The 18,537-nt window shown below is 59.2% G+C and overlaps 1 protein-coding gene across 1 annotated transcript in view; it reads left to right on the top strand.

Annotated features, from left to right (window-relative positions):
- The window catches only part of EEFSEC (eukaryotic elongation factor, selenocysteine-tRNA specific), a 240,626-nt gene extending 222,598 nt beyond the window's left edge, over positions 1-18,028 (top strand). The window contains exon 7 of the mRNA XM_062200567.1: positions 16,829-18,028. Within this exon, the coding sequence (XP_062056551.1) occupies positions 16,829-17,019 (191 nt within the window). The 3' untranslated portion in view covers positions 17,020-18,028. The remainder of the gene's footprint in view (positions 1-16,828) is intronic.
- Positions 18,029-18,537: the final 509 nt, after the last annotated feature.

The raw sequence follows: 18,537 nt of genomic DNA, 5'->3' as shown, positions 1-18,537 counted from the left end.
GGAGCCCCCTCTGCGACCCCCGCCGAAGGCATCCTGCGCTCGGGGCTCATGACTCAACCCTACCACGCTCGACTCCTGCCCTTTCTCCCCGCACAGTCCCCGGGCATGCTGGGAAGGAAAAGGAGGCCTGCTCTTCCCTCTGCTGTCCCCCCGGTCTTGTCCCGCAGGGAAATTCCATCCAGCACTAGTGGTCAGGACAGTCACCTTCTGCCCCCGACAGGGCAGGCTGCCATGGCCGGTGGGGGTGGGAGCCACAGGCCCTGCAGGAGGCCATCTGGGCTCCTGTCCCTGGTCTTCCTGTCCTTGAGGCTCCCACAGGGTCCCCCCAGGCCGCCCTTGGCAGCACCCACCACTGCCAGGAGCACGCGCCCTGCCGACTTCCCTGCGGCAAGCCCCCTTGGCAGCACAGCCCATGCGCTGCTGCCCTCCTCAGCTGGACCAGGGCCTCAGTGAATCTCGGTCATGTGTGCTGAATGGCTGATCTGTGGCAGAAACCCCAAGTGCGGACGTGATTCTAGAATGATAAGAAAGAGTTACCATTGGCAAGACATTGCTTGGTGCCAGACGCCATTCTAACTTTGGGTCATCTTAACTGAAAAGGGCCTTCCACACCCTATGAAGTCCCGCCGTGCCCAGTTTCCAGGTGAGGAGGCTGAGGCCCAGACACATGAGATGTCTTGCACCTGCACGCAGAGGCCGGGGTTTGAGGGCCAGGGACCTGGGCACGGAGCCTGAGCTCTGACAGCAGACTTCCTGTAGGAGGACGGGAACAAGGGCTCGTGCCGCTCCAGGCCGCCCCAGCCTGCATGGATCTGGTGGCTTGGCCAGGGATAAGCATTTGCCCTGCAGACGGCGCCCAGCACTTGGTGGGCGCCTCTACCATCCTTGACCTAGTGCCAGGCCCTGGCCAGGAGTGCTGGGGACAGGAGGGGCTCACACTCCGGTGACTCAGGCAGCCAGCAGGTGACAGGAGTGAGGGGAACCAGTGTCGGGCCATGGAGGGCTGGGTGTCCTCTGGCCTTTCGATGAGCCTGGGAATCCAGAATGCTTGCCACTGTCCTCACCGTCAGCGAGCAGTCGGGCACGGCGGAACTGGCACGTGCTCTGCGCTGCACTGCCGGTCTGCTGTTTTCCTCTTTGGTCTCTGGGGAGAGTGGTGAGCCCTGAAGGAAGGCCCAGGCACAGAGCACAGCAGCCTCCTAGGCCAGCTGTGCTGGGAGGGCATCTTGGAAGAGGTGGTGCTGAGCCCATCTTGAAGAAAGGTGGGGGAGAGGGCCTGAGAAGGGTGTGCTGTGCACAGAACGAAGAACTGAGCTGGGGGCACCGAGTGACAGCTGAGAGGCCAGGGCTCCCCTGAGGGACCGCAGGTCTGCTGAAGAGCCATAAACAGGAGCCTGGCAGCCTGTGAACGGCTCATGGGCTGCATGGCCGGAGGGTGCGGAATGAGAGGACTTTGAGGGTCAGCGTGGAGGGGTGTGGTGAGAGATGACCAGACCTGGGGCCAGGGAGAGGCCTCAGAGCAGCCCTGTGAGGGGGCGCTGGTGTCACCCTCGCCGTCTTCCCCAGCATGCATACACATACATACACACGTGTACATGCATAAGTAGTACACCTGCGCACGCACACACACACACACACAGGAGCTCCAGTTGTCAGGGACAGGTACAGGTTCCAGGGCAGCTGTAGCTTCCCTACCCCATGAATGCAGCTGAGGCTGGAGAGGGGCCATGTCCAAGGTCAAGAGCCTATGGAGAGGCAGCACTAGAATGGAGCTTCAGCCTCTTCTGTCCCCTGCCATTGCCCAAGCGTCTGACCAGCTCCCCCGGACTCTTCGAGGAGGCAGTGTTATCCCCATTTCACAGAGGAAACAACTGAGGGCCAGAGAGGTGCGTGCAGCACTGACAAGGCAGGGAACCTCTCAGCCATCCTGGGCTGGCATGTGGGAGACAGTGCACGCAGGCCGTCCTAACCCTTCATGGCGATTTCTCCAAAACCGCCAGCTCACACATCAGAGAAGCAGGTGCCCCGGCTGTTGGGCTCCATGGCCCTGGACAGGGAGTGCTGAGGGCACAGCTGCCAGGCGCCTCTGGCCCTGCCCTGCCCCTCCTCCTCTGGGGCCCGTCCAGGGCCACCCCCAGCTCGGATTCCTCTCCAGAACAGCGCCAAGGCCCGCCTTCCCTGTGACTGGTCAGGCAGCGGAGACCACAAGCTCTGTCGGGGAGGTGAGGGTGGCAGCTAGTGCTCACTCTGGCCTGCGCTACCCGGGAATGCAGGGCCACGGTTTTAAGGTTTGACAACTAATCCCTGGTTTTAAAGCAATCTGCGGGGCCAAGCCAAACACATCGCAGGTAGATTTGTCCCCAAGGCCACCCTGTGATGGCTGCAGGCCTGGAGTTGCAGGGCACCCCTCCCTACCACCGGCATGCAGCTCAGAGAGCCCTGCCCTGCCCTGCATCAGCCCCACGGTGCCAGCAGTGGCCGCTGGCATTGGCTGCGCGCCAGGCACACGCTGGCTGTTTGACAGGCCTGGCCCCGTGGATGTCTGAGTCCCAGTGCCCTGCTGGCCCTAGCCAAGCTTGAAGAGGCAGGAGCGTCCTCCAGGCACCCGGGGGCACCCCAGAGGCTGAAGCTGGGGGTGGCCCGAAGGGGCCTGCTGCTGAGGAGGGAGCAGCCTGGGGGCCACGCAGGCAGAGACGCTGCAGGTGGAATGCAGACCTGTGGGGGGCTCGTGGTGGCGTGGGTAGTTTAAAGATGTGCTCTGTTTACAGCTAGGGTCCTGGGCTTCCACTCAGCATGCAGTGTTCACTCATGGGGTTCCGTGAGTTCATTCAGGGAAATCTTAATGACTAAGAGGGGTGGCAGCCGTGGGAATGGCAGAAGCAGCAACCCGGAGGGGAGGGCTGGGACATCTGGGGATGCGTCTGAGAGTTGTGAGGGGAAGTGGACTCACTTGGCCTTTGGAGGGTGAAATTTACCTGGGGAGCGAACCATACTGGCTGCCTGGGCCGTGCAGTGTGCTTGACTTTTTGCGTAAAAATCCCAACCAGTTTTTCTGAAAAGCAGGGTGCTGTGTCATGCCCCACACCTCCCCTGCAGCTCCCTTCAGCCCTCCAGCCCTGAGTGGGGAACGCGGGGTGGCAGCTGAGACAGGCAGGAGGGCACGCGTGGTAGCAGGTGACAGCCCTGCTGGCTGAAGGCAGGCAGAGAGCCTTTCGAGCTGTGGTCAGCGAGGCCAGGCCCACTTCCCTCACCTCCACAGCCTCCTCGCAGCAGGGGCTTGCCAGGTGCTCTGTGTGTAGGCCAAGCCCGGAGCTGCCTGTGCACACCTGTGGGGACCCAGGGAAGGGGATGGGCCTGGTGGCCCTTGGTGACCAATCCCCTGAGCCCTGGCTCCCCCACCAGTGCTGAGCCGCCACACGGCCAAGAACACCAAGGTGATTTGCCTCAGGAGCTGGTTGCTCTCTCATTAGAGCAGCAGTGGCTGTCCCTTGGGTCAGGTGCCCCTTCCCCATGCATGTTTGAATTTCCCTTCGATAAAATGCCTGCCTGATACTTACAGTCAGCTGAGTTTTGACAAAAATGTCCTGAGCACACATGGAAGGAATAGTTGTTTTTTGTTTTTGTTTTTTTTTGTTTTTGTTTTTTGTTTTTTGTTGTTTTTTGACAGGCAGAGTGGATAGTGAGAGAGACAGAGAGGAAGGTCTTCCTTTTTGCCATTGGTTCACCCTCCAATGGCCGCTGCGGACGGTGCATCTCGCTGATCTGAAGCCAGGAGCCAGGTGCTTCTCTTGGTCTCCCATGTGGGTGCAGGGCCCAAGCACTTGGGCCATCCTCCACTGCCTTCCCGGACCATAGCAGAGAGCTGCCCTGGAAGAGGGGCAACCGGGATAGAGTCCGGCGCCCCAACTGGGACTAGAACCCAGTGTGCCGGCACTGCAAGGCGGAGGATTAGCCTGTTAAGCCACGGCGCCGGCCAGGAATAGATAGTTTTTCTAATAAATGGTGCTGGTAAAATTGGCCATACATATATCGAAGAATGAAATTCGATCCCTGCCTCTCACCGTATACAGAAATCAACTCGAGATGGACCCAAGACCTAAACGGAAGGCCTGCAACTGTGAAATTGCTAGAATACCCAGAGGAGACACTGCACAACATTGGTATCGGCAGTAATTCTTGGATAAGAACCCTGAAGCACAGAAAAGTGGGAAATCCCGCAAGAATGTGCAGGAAGGGGAGCTCTCATCCATTAGTACAGTCACTGTAGAAAACAGTGTGGGGATTTCTTTGAAATTTAGAACGTTTGATGCAGCAGTCCCTCCACTGGGTAAATACCCAAAAGGCATGAAGTCATTGTATTAAGGAGACACCTGCTCTGCCGTGTATATTACAGCATTGTTCACAATAGCCAAGATGTGGAACCAGCCGAGGTGTCCATCCTCACTTGAGTGGATTAAGAAAATGTGGTACATGTACACACTGGAGCACTATTCAGCCATTTAAAAAAATGAAATCCTGGCCGGCACTGTGGCTCACTTGGCTAATCCTCCGCCTGTGGCGCCGGCACCCCGGGTTCTAGTCCCAGTTGGGGCACTGGATTCTGTCCCGGTTGCTCCTCTTCCAGTCCAGCTCTCTGCTGTGGCCCGGGAAGGCAGTGGAGGATGGCCCAAGTGCTTGGGTCCCTGCATGGGAGACCAGGAGGAAGCACCCGGCTCCTGGCTTCAGATCGGCGCAGCACTGGCTGTAGCGGCCATTAGGGGAGTGAACCAACGGAAGGAAGACCTTTCTCTGTGTCTCTCTCTCACTGTCTGACTCTGCCTGTCAAAAAAAAAAAAAAGTGTAACAAAGCAGGAAAAATAATGTGTACCCAGACAGTTCTCATTGTCCTGGCTACTTTTTACAAAAATAGAAAAAGTAAAATCCTCTTCAGAGTGCCATGTAGGGAGGCATGTGAGAGCATCTTTCCCAGCCAAGGAGAGCAAGTACCAAGCTAGACAAGGAGGTGGCCATGGGCTTCTCCTCAGCTTGCCCTAGCCCGGCTCCCACTCTCTGGAGCAGAGCCCAGGAAGGGCACACGTCACTTCTGCCTGGTATCAATCTGCAGGCCCCTCGATGCCCCCCAGTTTCTCTGGGGTCTGTCTCTGGCCATGATCCTTCTCAGGAGTGGTATGTCACTGGCCCTCAATAGCCAGCAGAGGTCTTGGCCTAGGGATGAGGCCCTAATGTCATACTGGGTGGAGTTCAGCAGGCCCCCAGGACCTAGAATCTGATGGACGTGTCTCCCTGTGTTTACCCAACCCAGTACCCACCATGGGCTCACTGCTCTCCAGCAAGGAACCAGCCTGGCCTAGGCCTCCCCGAGCTTTGGGGGGCCACTGCCCCATGAGGACCCCATCTCCCCAGGGCAGTCCATCCACAACCTTGCCATCCTTTCAGTGTGCATGCTTTGAAACTCCATCTCCAAGACATGAAACAGGAGGGGCAGGTGTCATTTTGCTTTCCTGGTTAAAGGTGCAGAGTCACCTCCCCCTGGCCCCAGCTGCTGCTCTGCACCTGGTCCTTCAGGGCCCCTCTCCAGCACCCCAACTCTACCTTCCTCTCTGGTGAGAGCTCAGGATCCCACCTGCATCTGTGCCTCATCGGGTGCCGACTCCCACAAGCTTAGCAGAGCCAGGACAGGGCAGTCGGCTCGAGTTGCTCTTCCAGCTGCCCATAGTGGTGAGGATGGGGGCTGGACCAAGACCAGCCATCAGGAGGAACCCTCTACGGAGGCAGGACTAAGGCTTGGAGAGGTGAGGGCTAACACTTGGCCCAGGACTACACCATCTAGTGGAAGAAAGAGACCCAGAAACCGACCTTTGTCCTCCATGTTGGCAGGGACTTTGGATGTGGTATGAACAGGCCCAGAGGGGCAGGGGACACATCTGATCTGCACATCCCGGTCACCATCTGCCTGGCATTGTCTCAGCCGGATGGTACTCCCAGTTGCCAGATGAGTCATTAGCCCAGAAACTCACCTGACCATTCCACACCACATAGCAGGTAGTGCAAAGCCAGGCCCAGAGCCCAGATTTCTATCCCCCCGGGATGGGCCCAACCTGGGCACTTGGGGACAGCCCCCAAGCATCCCAGAGCCTGCATGGTGGCAGCATGGGGTTGGCAGACCGGCCACAGGAAGCCTGGTTTATAAACATGGCCCAGTTACAGGAAGACTGGGAGGGTTTTGGTTTTCATTTGACACGGTGATTTCACGGACGTGCCCTGACAGGGGCGTGGCATGCTCAGCCTCAGCAGAATGGGAGGCATTGGGTTAACCCTGAGGACCTCGTCCCCTGCTGACGTAGAGCCGGGGCCTGGACTAGGGCCTGCCCCTCACTGCAGCCGGAGTGGGAAAGGCAGGCCCCAGAGGCTGCTTCCAGTCTAGTGTGACTCTGGGGCTGCTGGGTCCACAGCACACGCAGCAGTGCAGGCTGGCAGAGCACGCAGGGGACCGGCAAGGAGTGCCTGGAGATACCAGCATGACCCAGGCCCAAGGACACTGCACCACCACCTAGGACTTGGGGGCTCGCCTTGTGTGAGCAGGTGCCTGGCCAGCGCCTCCAGAGCAGCGTCTCATCAGCTGCCTCAACAAGCCAGGCTGGCATCCCAAGCTCAAGATCCCAGGGAGCCTGACTCGGCTTCTCACAGAGCCACGGCCACGTGGCCACCAGAGGGGAAAGACGGCCAAGCATCTGTGGCTTCTCCCAGATGCCATGCCTATTGCCTTACGAATCTTCTTACACTGTCCTCAAATCTTCCATCCCAGCAGGGACTGTGACTCTTTTACAGATGAGAAAACAGGTGAACAGCTTGAGAGAGAGCACATGGTGTGGCCAGGCCCCGTGTGAATCCAGTATCACCACTTTTCCTTCCTGTGCTGAGAGGCAGGTGGGGTATGGAGCTGTATGGTGGGCACAGGTGCAGTGTGATCAGGTTTGGTCCCAGAGATGGGGGCCTGGTGTATAGGTGTGCTGCCCCCCAAATAGTTTGGCTGCAAACAGAGGGCACAGGCCCTGAACCAGCCTCACGTGTACTTATCCCTGTCCCATCAAAGTTCTCTTCCTGATGGAAATGGACTTAGGGCTCTTACTCTCAGATATGATTTATGTCCTCTCAACAATGCAAGCTCATGGTTCAAACAAAAGTGTGCTCTCTAGGGTCATTCAGTGAAGGGGCCTGAAGTGTTGGGTGGGCAGGCATGACCCCCTCCCTGCTCCCTGGTTCTGGGGTGAGATGGGGAGGGGCTAGGGCCTGGGGAAGTGGCGGGTACTGGGGGGTGGGAGGGATGAATGTTGATCCTGAGTGCTGTGGCTTGGCCCCTAGTGCCCAGGAGCCAGGGACAGCCAGCCGGGACAGGAGAGGGGCAGGACTGGAGCAAGGCCAGAAATGTTGCAGCTGCTTGTCTGAGGTCCTGGCACCTCTCTCTCCCCTTGGCCACTGTATTTGGGGGGGGGCTGGAGGGAGAGTGGGAGTTCAAGCTTGGTCTACCAGAGAGGGGGTGAGACAGATGTGTGTCACCTTTGTCAAATGACCATGCCCCCCACCCCAGAATTCCATGCGTTTGGATTACAGCGTCTGGACAAGGGAGGCCATTGCTGTTCTGTATCCATTCCCCTTAGCATCCAGTACAGCCCCCAGCCCAAAGCAGATGCTCAGTCAGGGTTGTGGTTAGGAGTGAGCAGATGCAGGACCCCCAGCAGCCTCTCCACGGCTTCAAACAGTCAGAAGTGCAGTGGTCGCCTCCCCAAGTGACCCCCACAGTGCCTCCAGCCTCGAGGAACTGGCGCTGGCTGGTGACTGCATGGGGCAGGATGCCCTGGGAAGGTGGGAGGACCCAGCCCCGGTTGTTGGCTGTGGCAGTACCCTGGCAGGGCCACCTCAGGCATCGGGGGACCCAGGCCTGGCAGGAGTCAGTTATTTCAGAACCCACCAAGCCCCTGTTCTCCGACTGTCCCCAGGACGGGCTCCTCTCTCCCAGAGTACTTACTTTTTATTCATTTTATTATTATTATTTCTGTAAGAGGCAGAGAACTTCCATTATTCGTGCACTCCCCCAAATGCCTGCAATGGCCAGAACTAGGGCAGTGCCAGAGCCAAGAGCTGGGAATACAATCCAGGTCTGTAGCTTGAGTGACAAGAACCCAAATACCTGAGCCATCGGTGCTTCCTCCGGGGGCCTTCAGTGGTGGGAAGCTGGAGTGAGGAGCCAGAGCCTGGAATACACTCAGATGTTCCCACATGGGATGTCAGTACCTTCACCACCAGGCTGAATGCTCCCTACTCGCAGCACTTCTCCAGGTTTGGTTCTTAGCACCAGCTCCTGTCAGAGACTGTCCTCCATTGGCATATTTCTGTGCAAGTGTTTTTTGTTTGTTTGTTTGTTTGTTTTTTTAAGATTTATTTATTTGAAAGTCAGAGTTGCAGAGAGAGAGATTGAGATCTTCCATCTGCTGGTTCACTCCCCAGTTGACCACAACAGTCGTAACTGGGCCAATCCGAAGCCAGGAGCCAGCAGCCAGGAGCTTCCTCTGGGTCTCCCACATAGGTGCATGGGCCCAAGGACTTGGGCCATCTTCTACTGCTTTCCCAGGCCATAGCAGAGAGCTGGATCAGAAGTGGAGCAGCTGAGACTCAAACCAGCGCCCATATGGGATGCTGGCACTGCAGGTGGCGGCTTTACCTGCTATACCACAGCACTGGCCCCTCTGTGGATTCTGACCTCCTTCACGCTGCAGGGGGCCTGGGCTATGCGTAGTGGACATGAGCCAAGGCAGTCACAGAGCAGGAAGTGGGGACAGGTGCTGGGGGAGGGGGCCCAGGCAGGGTCACTTACGGGCACACACTCTGTGCCAGGCCATGCCCAGGCACTGGGGACCTCCTGGAGCATGCAGACACGAAGGTTGAGGCGGGCACATGGCAGACGCACAGTGCGTGTCTATTGTAAGGGTGAGCCAGTGTTGGCAGGTGTGCCGGGCGCCAGCAAAGCGAGGTGCCAGCTTTCCCAATCGGCAGTCGCCTGTTCCCCTGGGCCTAAGAGCTATGCCCGTGCCCCTGGCATTGGCATGGACGCAGACAGTACCCCCAGCCTGCATGCCTCTACCACTCAGGGACGTGTCTGAGCTCGCTGGGGCCTGGTGAGGCCGTGCCTCCCCTGCCCTTCCCTGTCGCCAGAGAGGACAGCCACGGCCGTGCCGCCCGCTTCTCCCCACGCTCTGATACAGTAATCAGGACGCCACATATGGCCCTGGAAAATGACTGCTCCCTGGGCCTTTGTTCGCCTTCATTATTCGGGATGAGTTTTTTCCCCCAAGTCATAAAAATGACATTTTTAATATGTGGAATTTTTTTTAAAGAAAAGCAATATGAAGAAGACGTTTATTGTCAATAAGCTCTACCTTTTAAACCAGTTATCTTAGTTTCTGCTCTAGGTATTTTAATTGAAGATTAACTGCTGTTAAAGAGTGTACACATTTAGGGAGTGAGCGTTTGGAGCATTAAGATTCAGCTCCTTGGTGGAGGCGGCTGTGTTCCGTAGGGAGCCCCCAGGGCCAGCCATGCCCCCGCCTGCCAGCCTGCAGGGGCTGCCTGGGGAGGAGGGGGCCACCGGCAGGAGACCCATCCTTGCCCCTGGTCAGAGCCTTTGCTCTCAGGAGGGAGCACGGGACCTGGTACAGCCCTCCTCCACCTCCCGGCAGCCCTGGCAGAGCAGGGCCCTCTGCTCACTCAGCCATCAGGCTTGGGACAGCGAGAAAGGAAAGACCAGCCACTCCCCAAACCCCGTGGTTGCAGGAGTTCCTAGCACATGGTGAATCTCCACAGCTGTCTGCACAGGGGAGGTGACCTCCCTGCGGACAGCCAGGCGCACCTGTCATCTTGTGTCCCTAGAGTTCTGTCTTTCCCAAACCAGACCCCGTCTCCCACTCCGGAGCCTTCCTGCTGTCCTCGCAGCGTGACAGGGTCGGGCAGACCATGTGCCTGAGCTACAGGTGAACAGAGGGAGGCTTTGGCTTGTGCGAGGCCACGCAGTGCAAGGCCAGGTGGCTGCAGCAGACAACAGCACCTGTTGCCCAGCCAGCCCACCGTGAGGAGGCCCAACCCAGCCCTGCAGCGGGACCCTGGCAGGGAGGCTGGGGTCTGCTCCTAGCTCCACCCACTGCTCCGGGGAGGCCACACTGCCCACGTCAGTCCTGCTCAGGGAAAATGGCACTTTTCCCACGAAAATCTTCCCAACGCCAGTTTTTCCCTCCCCCACCCTTCTCTGAATCCTCCGGGGTCACTGTGAGCTATGCCTCTCCCCAGTGTTCGTCACTGCCATCAGGAGCGATCTCTATCCACGTCTCGCTGTGCCTCGGGTGCGAGGGAGAGGAGGGCAGAGAAGCGGCAATGAGCTCTGTGTGCAGAGGCCTCGCCCTGCTTCCGTGCTCCCCTGCAGAGAGGAACTTGGACTTCCCCAGGCAGTAGCAAGGATCTGTGTTGTCTGCCGTGTCACTCGCTGACCTGGGTGGGTCTCTGCACCACTGGGCTGCAGGTTCCCCTGCGCCACCATCCTCGCAGCCTAGCACATGGTTTTCCAGTCTTCCCCATGCGTCGAGTGAGGTCAGGCCTCTGCCATCACCAAGCCCTGGTCTGTGGGGACAGGGATCTCATGTTCGTGGGCACAGGTGTTGGGCGCAGCCAGCTCCTGGGAGTCTGGTGGGAGCATGAGGAGTCTGATGGGGAGGGGCGGGGGCTGAGGGGCTGGCCTCCAGGTCTGGGTGGACACTGCCAGCTGCTCATAGGGAAAGATGTTGACAGGAGAGCATTCCTGGACCCCCGGCCCTACCTCTGGGGACCCACAGGGCTCTGATGAGGCTGCGGTGCTGTGGGGAGCAGGGGAGCTTGGACCCCAGCAGAGGGAGCGTGGCCCTAGGAAGAGAGCAGGAGCTCAGGGCCAGCCCAGGCAGATCAGACAGAACACCGGGGCTGAGGCCGCTGTAGTGCCCCTTCCTGCAGTCGCTGGGCTGCAGGCCCTGACTCTGTCTCTGAGGACTGAGGGTCTGAAGGTAGGGCCTCTGCCCCTGGACAAGGGGGCCCACCTAAGATGCTATGGTTAGCCTTTGGCTGAGAGTCCAGAGAGGGGTGAGCCAGCAGTGTGGATGAGGTGGGAGGCTGGCAGCCAGGCGAGGGCCAGGCTGAGGAGGCTAGAGGCACAGGCCAGTGTCTGCAGTAGGCAGTCTGTCCATAAGGGGTGCCTTGGAGGAGTTTGGACACCTGCCTGAGTGGTTGTAAGTGGTTGCACTGGGATAAATGATGGGGTTTTGTTCTAGAAGGATCTCTGGCAGCAGCACCAAGGGGAAATGACAAGAGAGGAGCCTGGCCACTTGTGTGTAGGAGGCCAGTGCTGGCCCTGTGGCAGGAGCTGCAGCAAGCCTCCCTCTGGGCCGTTTCCAGGGCGCCCAGCTGCCCAGCAGGCACGCGTCCTGCCAGGCAGGGCTAGGGGAGGCCGTGAGACCCTGGCCGCCCTGGATTGTGCCTCGTGGAGTCCTCACAGCCACCTCTGGGCGGCCATGGTGCCAGCGCAGACCATAGCCTGGGGTGGCTCAGACCCCTCTAGGAGACCGTGGCGCTGCCCCTGGCCTCTGCCCCAACCGCCCCTCTCTCCAACAGTTCAGCCCGCTGCGATTCTCAAGACCAAGGCATTTCCTGCCTGTTTCAGAGCGGTTTTGTTTTTTGCCTTAAAAAAGGATCCTTCCTTCGGCAGCGTGCTCTGGCCCTCCCTCCCCGCACAGCCCCGTCTGCACAGCTCTGGCTGCATGGTAATTTCAATTTACGTGGGGTGGGAGAGATTGTGCAAAGGGCCCTTTTTTGTTTTTGAAGAATTCATCATCGCTGCTAAGAAGCTTAATACAAATTAAAGGAGGAATTAGGCAACATTAAGACATCAAAATGGGGGTGCCGGGCGCCCGCTGCCTGCGCTTCCGTCCAATCAAAGGGGCCGCGTGCGCCCGTCGAGTGTGCGCTGGAGAGCCTCGGAAAGCCGCGGTGCCGGGAAGGGCCCGTGCCGCCGCCGCCTTCCCCTAATTCCTTTTGTTGCGGGGACAGCGGAGTCCAGGTCTGATAAAAACTTAATCACCTTATCTTTTTCTAGCAAATTGCATCTTTGTTTACATATGGGATCCATAGCAGGGAAGGAAGGAGGAGGAGCCAGGAGGCAGCCGCCCCAGCTAGCAGGGGCCCCGGGAGAAGCTTCAGCTCCCCAGGATGAGCACCGAAGCGCTCGCCTGACAAAGGCTGGGGCAGATTCTGAAGGCACTGTGGCTGCTCACAGAGAGGTTCTCAGAGGCCAGGAGGGCAGGGAGCTGTCTCTCTCCTGCCCCGCTAGGGTCGTCTTGCTGGGCCCCTGTGGTCACCTGTGAGGTGGGGCCACTCCCACCTTGTCAGCTCTCCCCCTTTCCCATCGGCCTGGCCCTGGTCTCAGGCCCAGCTCCTCCCAGCTGCCGCAAGCCCCCAGATCCGCCATGGCGACCTCACAGGGATGTTTTGCTGCCTGCACACCTTGAGACCCGTGGGCTGTGCAGGGCAGCTCCTCACCCTGGGGGAGGGGAGTGTTCAGTCCTAGAGCCCACCAGCTAACTGTGCCGCCACCTGACTGAGGGAGGTCACCTCCTCCAGGCGGCCCCACCTGCTCTGCAGCCCCTCGTCCAGCCTGGCCACCTCGGTGTCTGCCCCAGCGCGGCTGCCAGGCGTGTCTCTGAGTTCCGCAGCCTGACAGTCGCAGCAGGGCGCCGAGCCCGGAAGCGGCCTCCTGCTGCCTGCCCCGGCTCTCTTTCCGCCCAGCTCCTGCAGCCCTTCCAAAGCTGCTTTCAGCAAGGGAAGGACTGTGTGGGCCTCCGAGAACAGTGACCCCACACTGCTTGCAAAGGCTCAGTGTCCACTGGGGGGTGCCAGCCACCCACCTGTGTGGATGCCCCTCTTCTAGCCTCACCCCTGCAGTTGGAGGCAGTTGGCCAGCCTTTGATGGCTGTGTTGGGGCGGCAGCCGCCACCAGGGCTTGGGGAGCAGTTGAGTCTCCCACATTCTTCCCTGATTACCCTTGGCCAAGCCGGAGCAGCCTTCAGCCGGTCATGCCTTGGTGTGGAGCTGGCACTCAGGGAGAAAGGGCCAGCCTGGCCCTGGGAGAGTGTCTGCAGGGGAAGCCACAAGTAGCAATGTCACCCCAGGGTCATGGCTGCCTTCCCCCATTGCATCCTGGGGTCCAGACTCGAAGTGGTGCATAGCAGCTCCAGGAACCCCAGGGCTGGGGAGGAGAGAAGGACCTATTGAATAATGGACACAGGGGTGGGGCGGGGGCGGCCTGGTGTCTGAGCCGAGCCATCACGCACAGACAGGGGTTTCCTGTCCTGGATGCAAGGGCTCTGTCGGTTTATTTCCTCCCTCGACTGTCATTCACACCTGGGTGTGTATGTGAGCATACCTGAGATTGTGTATGTGTGAGAGCACACCTGAGTGTATATGTGTGTGTGTGCACACCTGGATGTGTGTATGAGAGAGCAGACCTGAGTGTGTATGTGTTAGTACACCTGAGACTTGGGGGTGTGTGTGAGAGTGAGTTCACCGGAGTGTGTATATGTGAGTACAACTCAGTGTAAGAATGTACACACTGGATGTGTGAGAGAACACATCTGAGTGTGTATGTATGAATATACCTGAGTGTGTGTGTGCACACTGTGAGCATACCTGGATGTGTGTGAGAGTACACCTGAGTGTATATGTGTGAGTACACCTGAGTGTGTGCACACTGTGTGTGTATGCACACCTGGCTATGTGCGCATACGCCTGTATGTGTGTGTGAGCTTAGCTGGGTGTGTGAGAGTCTGAGTGTGTGCACAGTGTGTGTGTGTGTGTGCACAGCTGAGTATGTATGCACACCGTGTGTGTGTATGCATACCTGGCTATGTGCGCATATGCCTGTATGTGTGTGTGAGCTTAGCTGGGTGTGTGAGAGTCTGAGTGTGTGCACAGTGTGTGTGTGTGCACAGCTGAGTGTGTATGCACACCGTGTGTGTGTGAGCATGCCTGGGTGTGTGTGCATATGCCTGGATGTGTGTGTTAGCATAGCTGAGTGTGTGTGTAAGAGTACACCTGAGTGTGTGCATACTGTTTGCACAGCTGATTGTGTGTGCACACTGGGTGGGTGTGGCAAGCCCTGCGGCTCCCTCACGTGAATACGCTCGGCATCAGTCATTCCACCTCAGCCTCGGAGCAGCCCTGGGACCGCGGCCAAGCCGCTCACCTTTCCGGGCCTCAGTTTCTCAGCACTGTGATAGGAGGGTTAGTCCCCCGTGCTGCACTGGCCGCTCTGGGCACACTGTTAGCCATCTCTCAGACTGCTGTTGGATCGCATCCTGGGGGTGGATTTCTCAGTTCACACTGGGGAGCTTGTCCCTCTCGGGCTCTTACCATCCGGAGTTAAACACCTGCTCTGTGAGTTCCTGGGAGGCCAGAGAGGTTTGCCGCTCGGCCACTCGCTCACTCACAGAAGTTGCTGCCGGTGGTAGGGCCATAGCAGTCCCTGGTCACTTGACCAGGGTCACAGCAAGCATGGAAATCAGGAAATTGTCGCAGATGTTACAGGTGGTAAATAGAGTGGGGAGAGGGGCCGGGGACCTGCCAGGTGTGGTTTTAAAGCAGGTGGTCATGATGGCCTCACTGAGAGGTGACGTTCGGACAGTGACTCGCAGGCGGTGGACTGGGAACACAAAGGCCCCATTGCAGGAGGCCGGCGTGGAGGGAGAGGCCAGCGGCATGCTGTGGGGCTCCCTGGGATGATTCTGAACAAGGTCCAGGGGAATGGAGGGCAGCAGAGCAGGCCCAGGATGTGGGTGCCGGGCAGGCTGCGCTTGGCTCACCTGCTGCCTCCCTCTCTCACTGGGACCCCGCGTTAGAGCCCAGCTCCCGCAAAGCCAGCGTGTGGGCCCCCAAGGGCATGCTCAGACCCTGTGGCTGATCCCCGGGGCTGCTCCCTGTGTTTGTTCTCAGTGGGGCCCTGGGGGCAGCTCACTGCAGCGCCTTCCCTGCCGGCGAGAGCGATGTCCTCTCCTTGCTTGCACTTTTGCCGTCCAAGTTCTCTCGTTGACTTGGTTACTGTCTGCCCCTTCTTCCTTTGTGTAATTTTACATTTTTTATTTATTTATATTTTGATTTAATTTATTTGAAAGGCAGAGAGACGCAGAGAGAGAGAGAGAGAGAGGGAGACCTTCCATTAACTGGTTCACTCCTCAAATGCCCGCAACAGCCTGAAACTCCATCTGGGTCTCCCACATGGGTGGCAGGGACCCAAGTCCTTGAGCCATCACCTCCTGCCTCCCAAGGTCTGCATTAGCAGGAAGCGGGAATCAGAAGCAGCGTGAGAACTTGAGCCCAGGCATTCCAGTATGGGTTGTAGTTGTCCCAAGCAGTGCCACAACTGTGCTGCCAAGCACCCATGCCTGCTGCTTTTTAGACCAGCAAACTGCACAGGAGCCAGGCCCTGGCTTGTGTGCTCCCCACCGCATGTCTCCCTGTCCTGCAGTGCTCCCTGGTGTGACCCCAGGCCCTGCACTACCACGTCTGGTCGAGTGGGTAGCAGCTCCCACCTCCCAGCTCCCGGCACCATGGTGTGCTCTTCACCTCCTCCCATTCACCATTCACTTTTTTTAAAAAAGGCCACTGGGGGAGCAGCGGCTCCTGGTGACGTTGGCCACCCACCCAGTAGCCCAGGCAGCATGTGCACAGGCCCTATGTCAGCCAGGCTTTCTGGGCATGGCTACAGACCACCCCAGAATGGAGCAGAGGTAAACAACCTGGCCATCCCAGAAGAGCAATTAAATGGCCACATCGTCACCCGCGCCAGATAGATTTTCCGGCTCTGCCTGCTCTGGGCAGTGCAAGGTATGCATTGTGTGTAACGAGAGCCATCGCGGGTGAGATGGACCGCCGATTGGGCCACGCCTGTCTCCCAGACGCGCCGTCAGACCTCCTGGCACCAGAGGGAGACACGCCGCCCAGGCCATTTGTCAGGGTCTGGTGCCAGCCACCTTCTCTGTTGGCAGAAGGAAGGCCGGGACTCTGATTCAGGGACTCAGATACCTGCAGGCCTGGCACCCGCTCAGGAGGACTGGCACAGGGCCCTCTCCACGCCTGTGGACCCGAGGCTGCTGGGCCCCCACAGGGGCGCACTGCCTGCAGGAGGACGCCTTCCCCTGCCTACAGCCCCTCAGGCCCGCCATGTCGCCTGCTCCCCCAACAGGCGGGCAGGATGGCCCCTGGAGCTCTGTCAGTGTCAGCAGCAGGTCCCGTCCTCCCAGGGGACCGAAGCTCTGAGACGGCCGCTGCCGCTCACTTCCACCCACGGGGAGAGACTAGGCCATTGGAGCAATGGGGTCTGCGGCCAGCCTCCCCAAGCATCCAGAGCTCCAGGGCTCAGAGCCACTGTCATCAGAGTCCCCGGCCCAGCAGGTTGGGCAGGGCAGGAGCCAGAGTTGCCATCGGGTGAGGACTGAGCTCAGATCCTGGCTCTTCCCGACTTGCTGTGGGGCCTTGCACCGTCCCCCGCCCTTATTGTGCCTCTGACTTCTCCCCTGTGAAAGGAAGGGTGGCCAGGATGACTTGCCCCGCCGTCTGGCTGACATAAGGCCCACCAGTGTGCTCTGGCCCTGCGGTCCCCACTCAGGCTGGTGGGATGTGGGGGTGTTGCTGGGGGGGCTGGACTCGGACCACTTGGCGCTCGCTTGGGGTGGTGGAGTGACAGAGTGTCCTCTGTGCCTCGCAGGTGGCCTCAGCCCCGAGAGCAAGAAGATCCTGACGGCTGCCGTCAAGAAGCGGGGCCGGGCGGGCCGTGGGGAGGCGGCCCCGCAGGAGGAGGCGGCCGAGCGGCCCGAGCCCACGCAGCACGTGGCACTCAGCCTGTCTTTCAAGCGCTACGTCTTCGACACCCACAAGCGCATGGTGCAGTCACCCTGAGTGCCCAGTGACCTCCCCTAGGGCCACGTTGCTGAGGCCCACACCACGCTGCAGTGCCAAATGCCCAACCAGATGTGCCTCAGCCTCCCTCAGCTCCTGGGCTTGGTGTTCGGCCCCAGTGAGAAGCCAGGGCTTGTGGGGAGTAATGATACTGGTTCAGGGCTGGGAGGCTGTGCCACTGCACGCTTACAGCCTCCTCCCAGGACAGCGGCCAGGCCCAGCTAGGAAAGGGCGTTGGCCAGAGACAGCCAAGGTCTGTCTCCCAGGCTGTCCCAGCTGTCGGCCATCTGGGGCCAGACTCAGCCCGAGTCTGTGGACAGGCACTGGACAGCTGCAAATAAAAGTCCTGTGGCCCCACCTGCTCTGCTGCTCTCTCTCTGGTTTCATGCCCTGCCCAAGGTCTATTCCCAGGGGGTGTCAGAGGCGTCGCCAGGGCTTCTGCGGGCAGGGCTGGGCCCCCAGCTCCCCAGGGAGCTACTGGAGTCTGCAGGGCATCGGGCTCCTCAACTCAACCAAGTGGCTCCTGGGGTATCCTGGGCCTCCAAGGAGAATTGGGGTGGGTGCTGGGGGCCAGTGGGCTCCCAGCCAGGGCAGAGTAAGGTGGAAGAATGCTCCTTCCTCCCTACACCAGGAGTCCCTGGGCCCCTTCTCTCAAGTTCGGGGAACACACATTCCCCAAGGGGCAGAGGCAAGGGTGGTTGGTGGCAGTGCCCAGTGCAGAACCAGTTGCTGGGCAGGAAGCAGAAACGTGGGCCCTGCCCGTGTCCACCTCTGTCCTGACCTGTACCCACAGACCACCCAGCAGCTCGGGGCTGTGGACACTCAAGAAAGGGTGAAATGGTGGAACCGACTGATTGTGGGGAAATCAAAGCTTTTAAAGACATTTGTGCAGTGAACAGATGTTCAGGCGTTCCATTATTTGGCCTCCAGACGGACGCAGAGGCCTCCCTTTTATCCCGGTAATCGGTGCATTATGCTTTAATTTGCAAAAATGGCATTAAAAATATTAACAGAGGCAGGTTGCGATCAAATGACTTGGGGCTGTTAAGCCCCAGAGCCGAAGGCAGAGAGGAAAAGGGAGCGCCACCGCCGTGGAACATAGCGTCCCTGTGTGCGGTGGCCGGGGAGCCAGGAGGCCCCTAATTAAATACACCAGCAACAGAGCCCGTCCCTCTACTTCCAGGGCCAGCAATGGCAGCTGGCCCAGCCACCGTTGGCCACCTTGGCCCAGACCCGGGTAGCAGGCAGCACTGAGAGCTGGGTGGGGGGACCTCGGCCCCTTGGCATCCTCGGTGTGGGGCACGACCCGTAACCTCAGTCTCCCCCAACCTCCAGGCCACATCCTCCCTGACCAACAGGTGAGACGTTGACCCTCTCAGTGTCCCTGGGAGGTGGGACATCAGGTAGCCCTGGGCTCAGTCACAGGTCCTCCCTGTACAGTTGTGTGACCTGGGGAGCCATTATGGTGGGCACAGCGGGGTGGGGGGCGGGAGCTGACGTGTCGAAGGGGAGAAAGGG

Source organism: Lepus europaeus, chromosome 9 (assembly GCF_033115175.1).
Source record: "Lepus europaeus isolate LE1 chromosome 9, mLepTim1.pri, whole genome shotgun sequence".
NCBI classification, from domain to species: Eukaryota; Metazoa; Chordata; class Mammalia; order Lagomorpha; family Leporidae; genus Lepus; species Lepus europaeus.
This window is presented reverse-complemented; position numbering and strand designations above follow the sequence as displayed.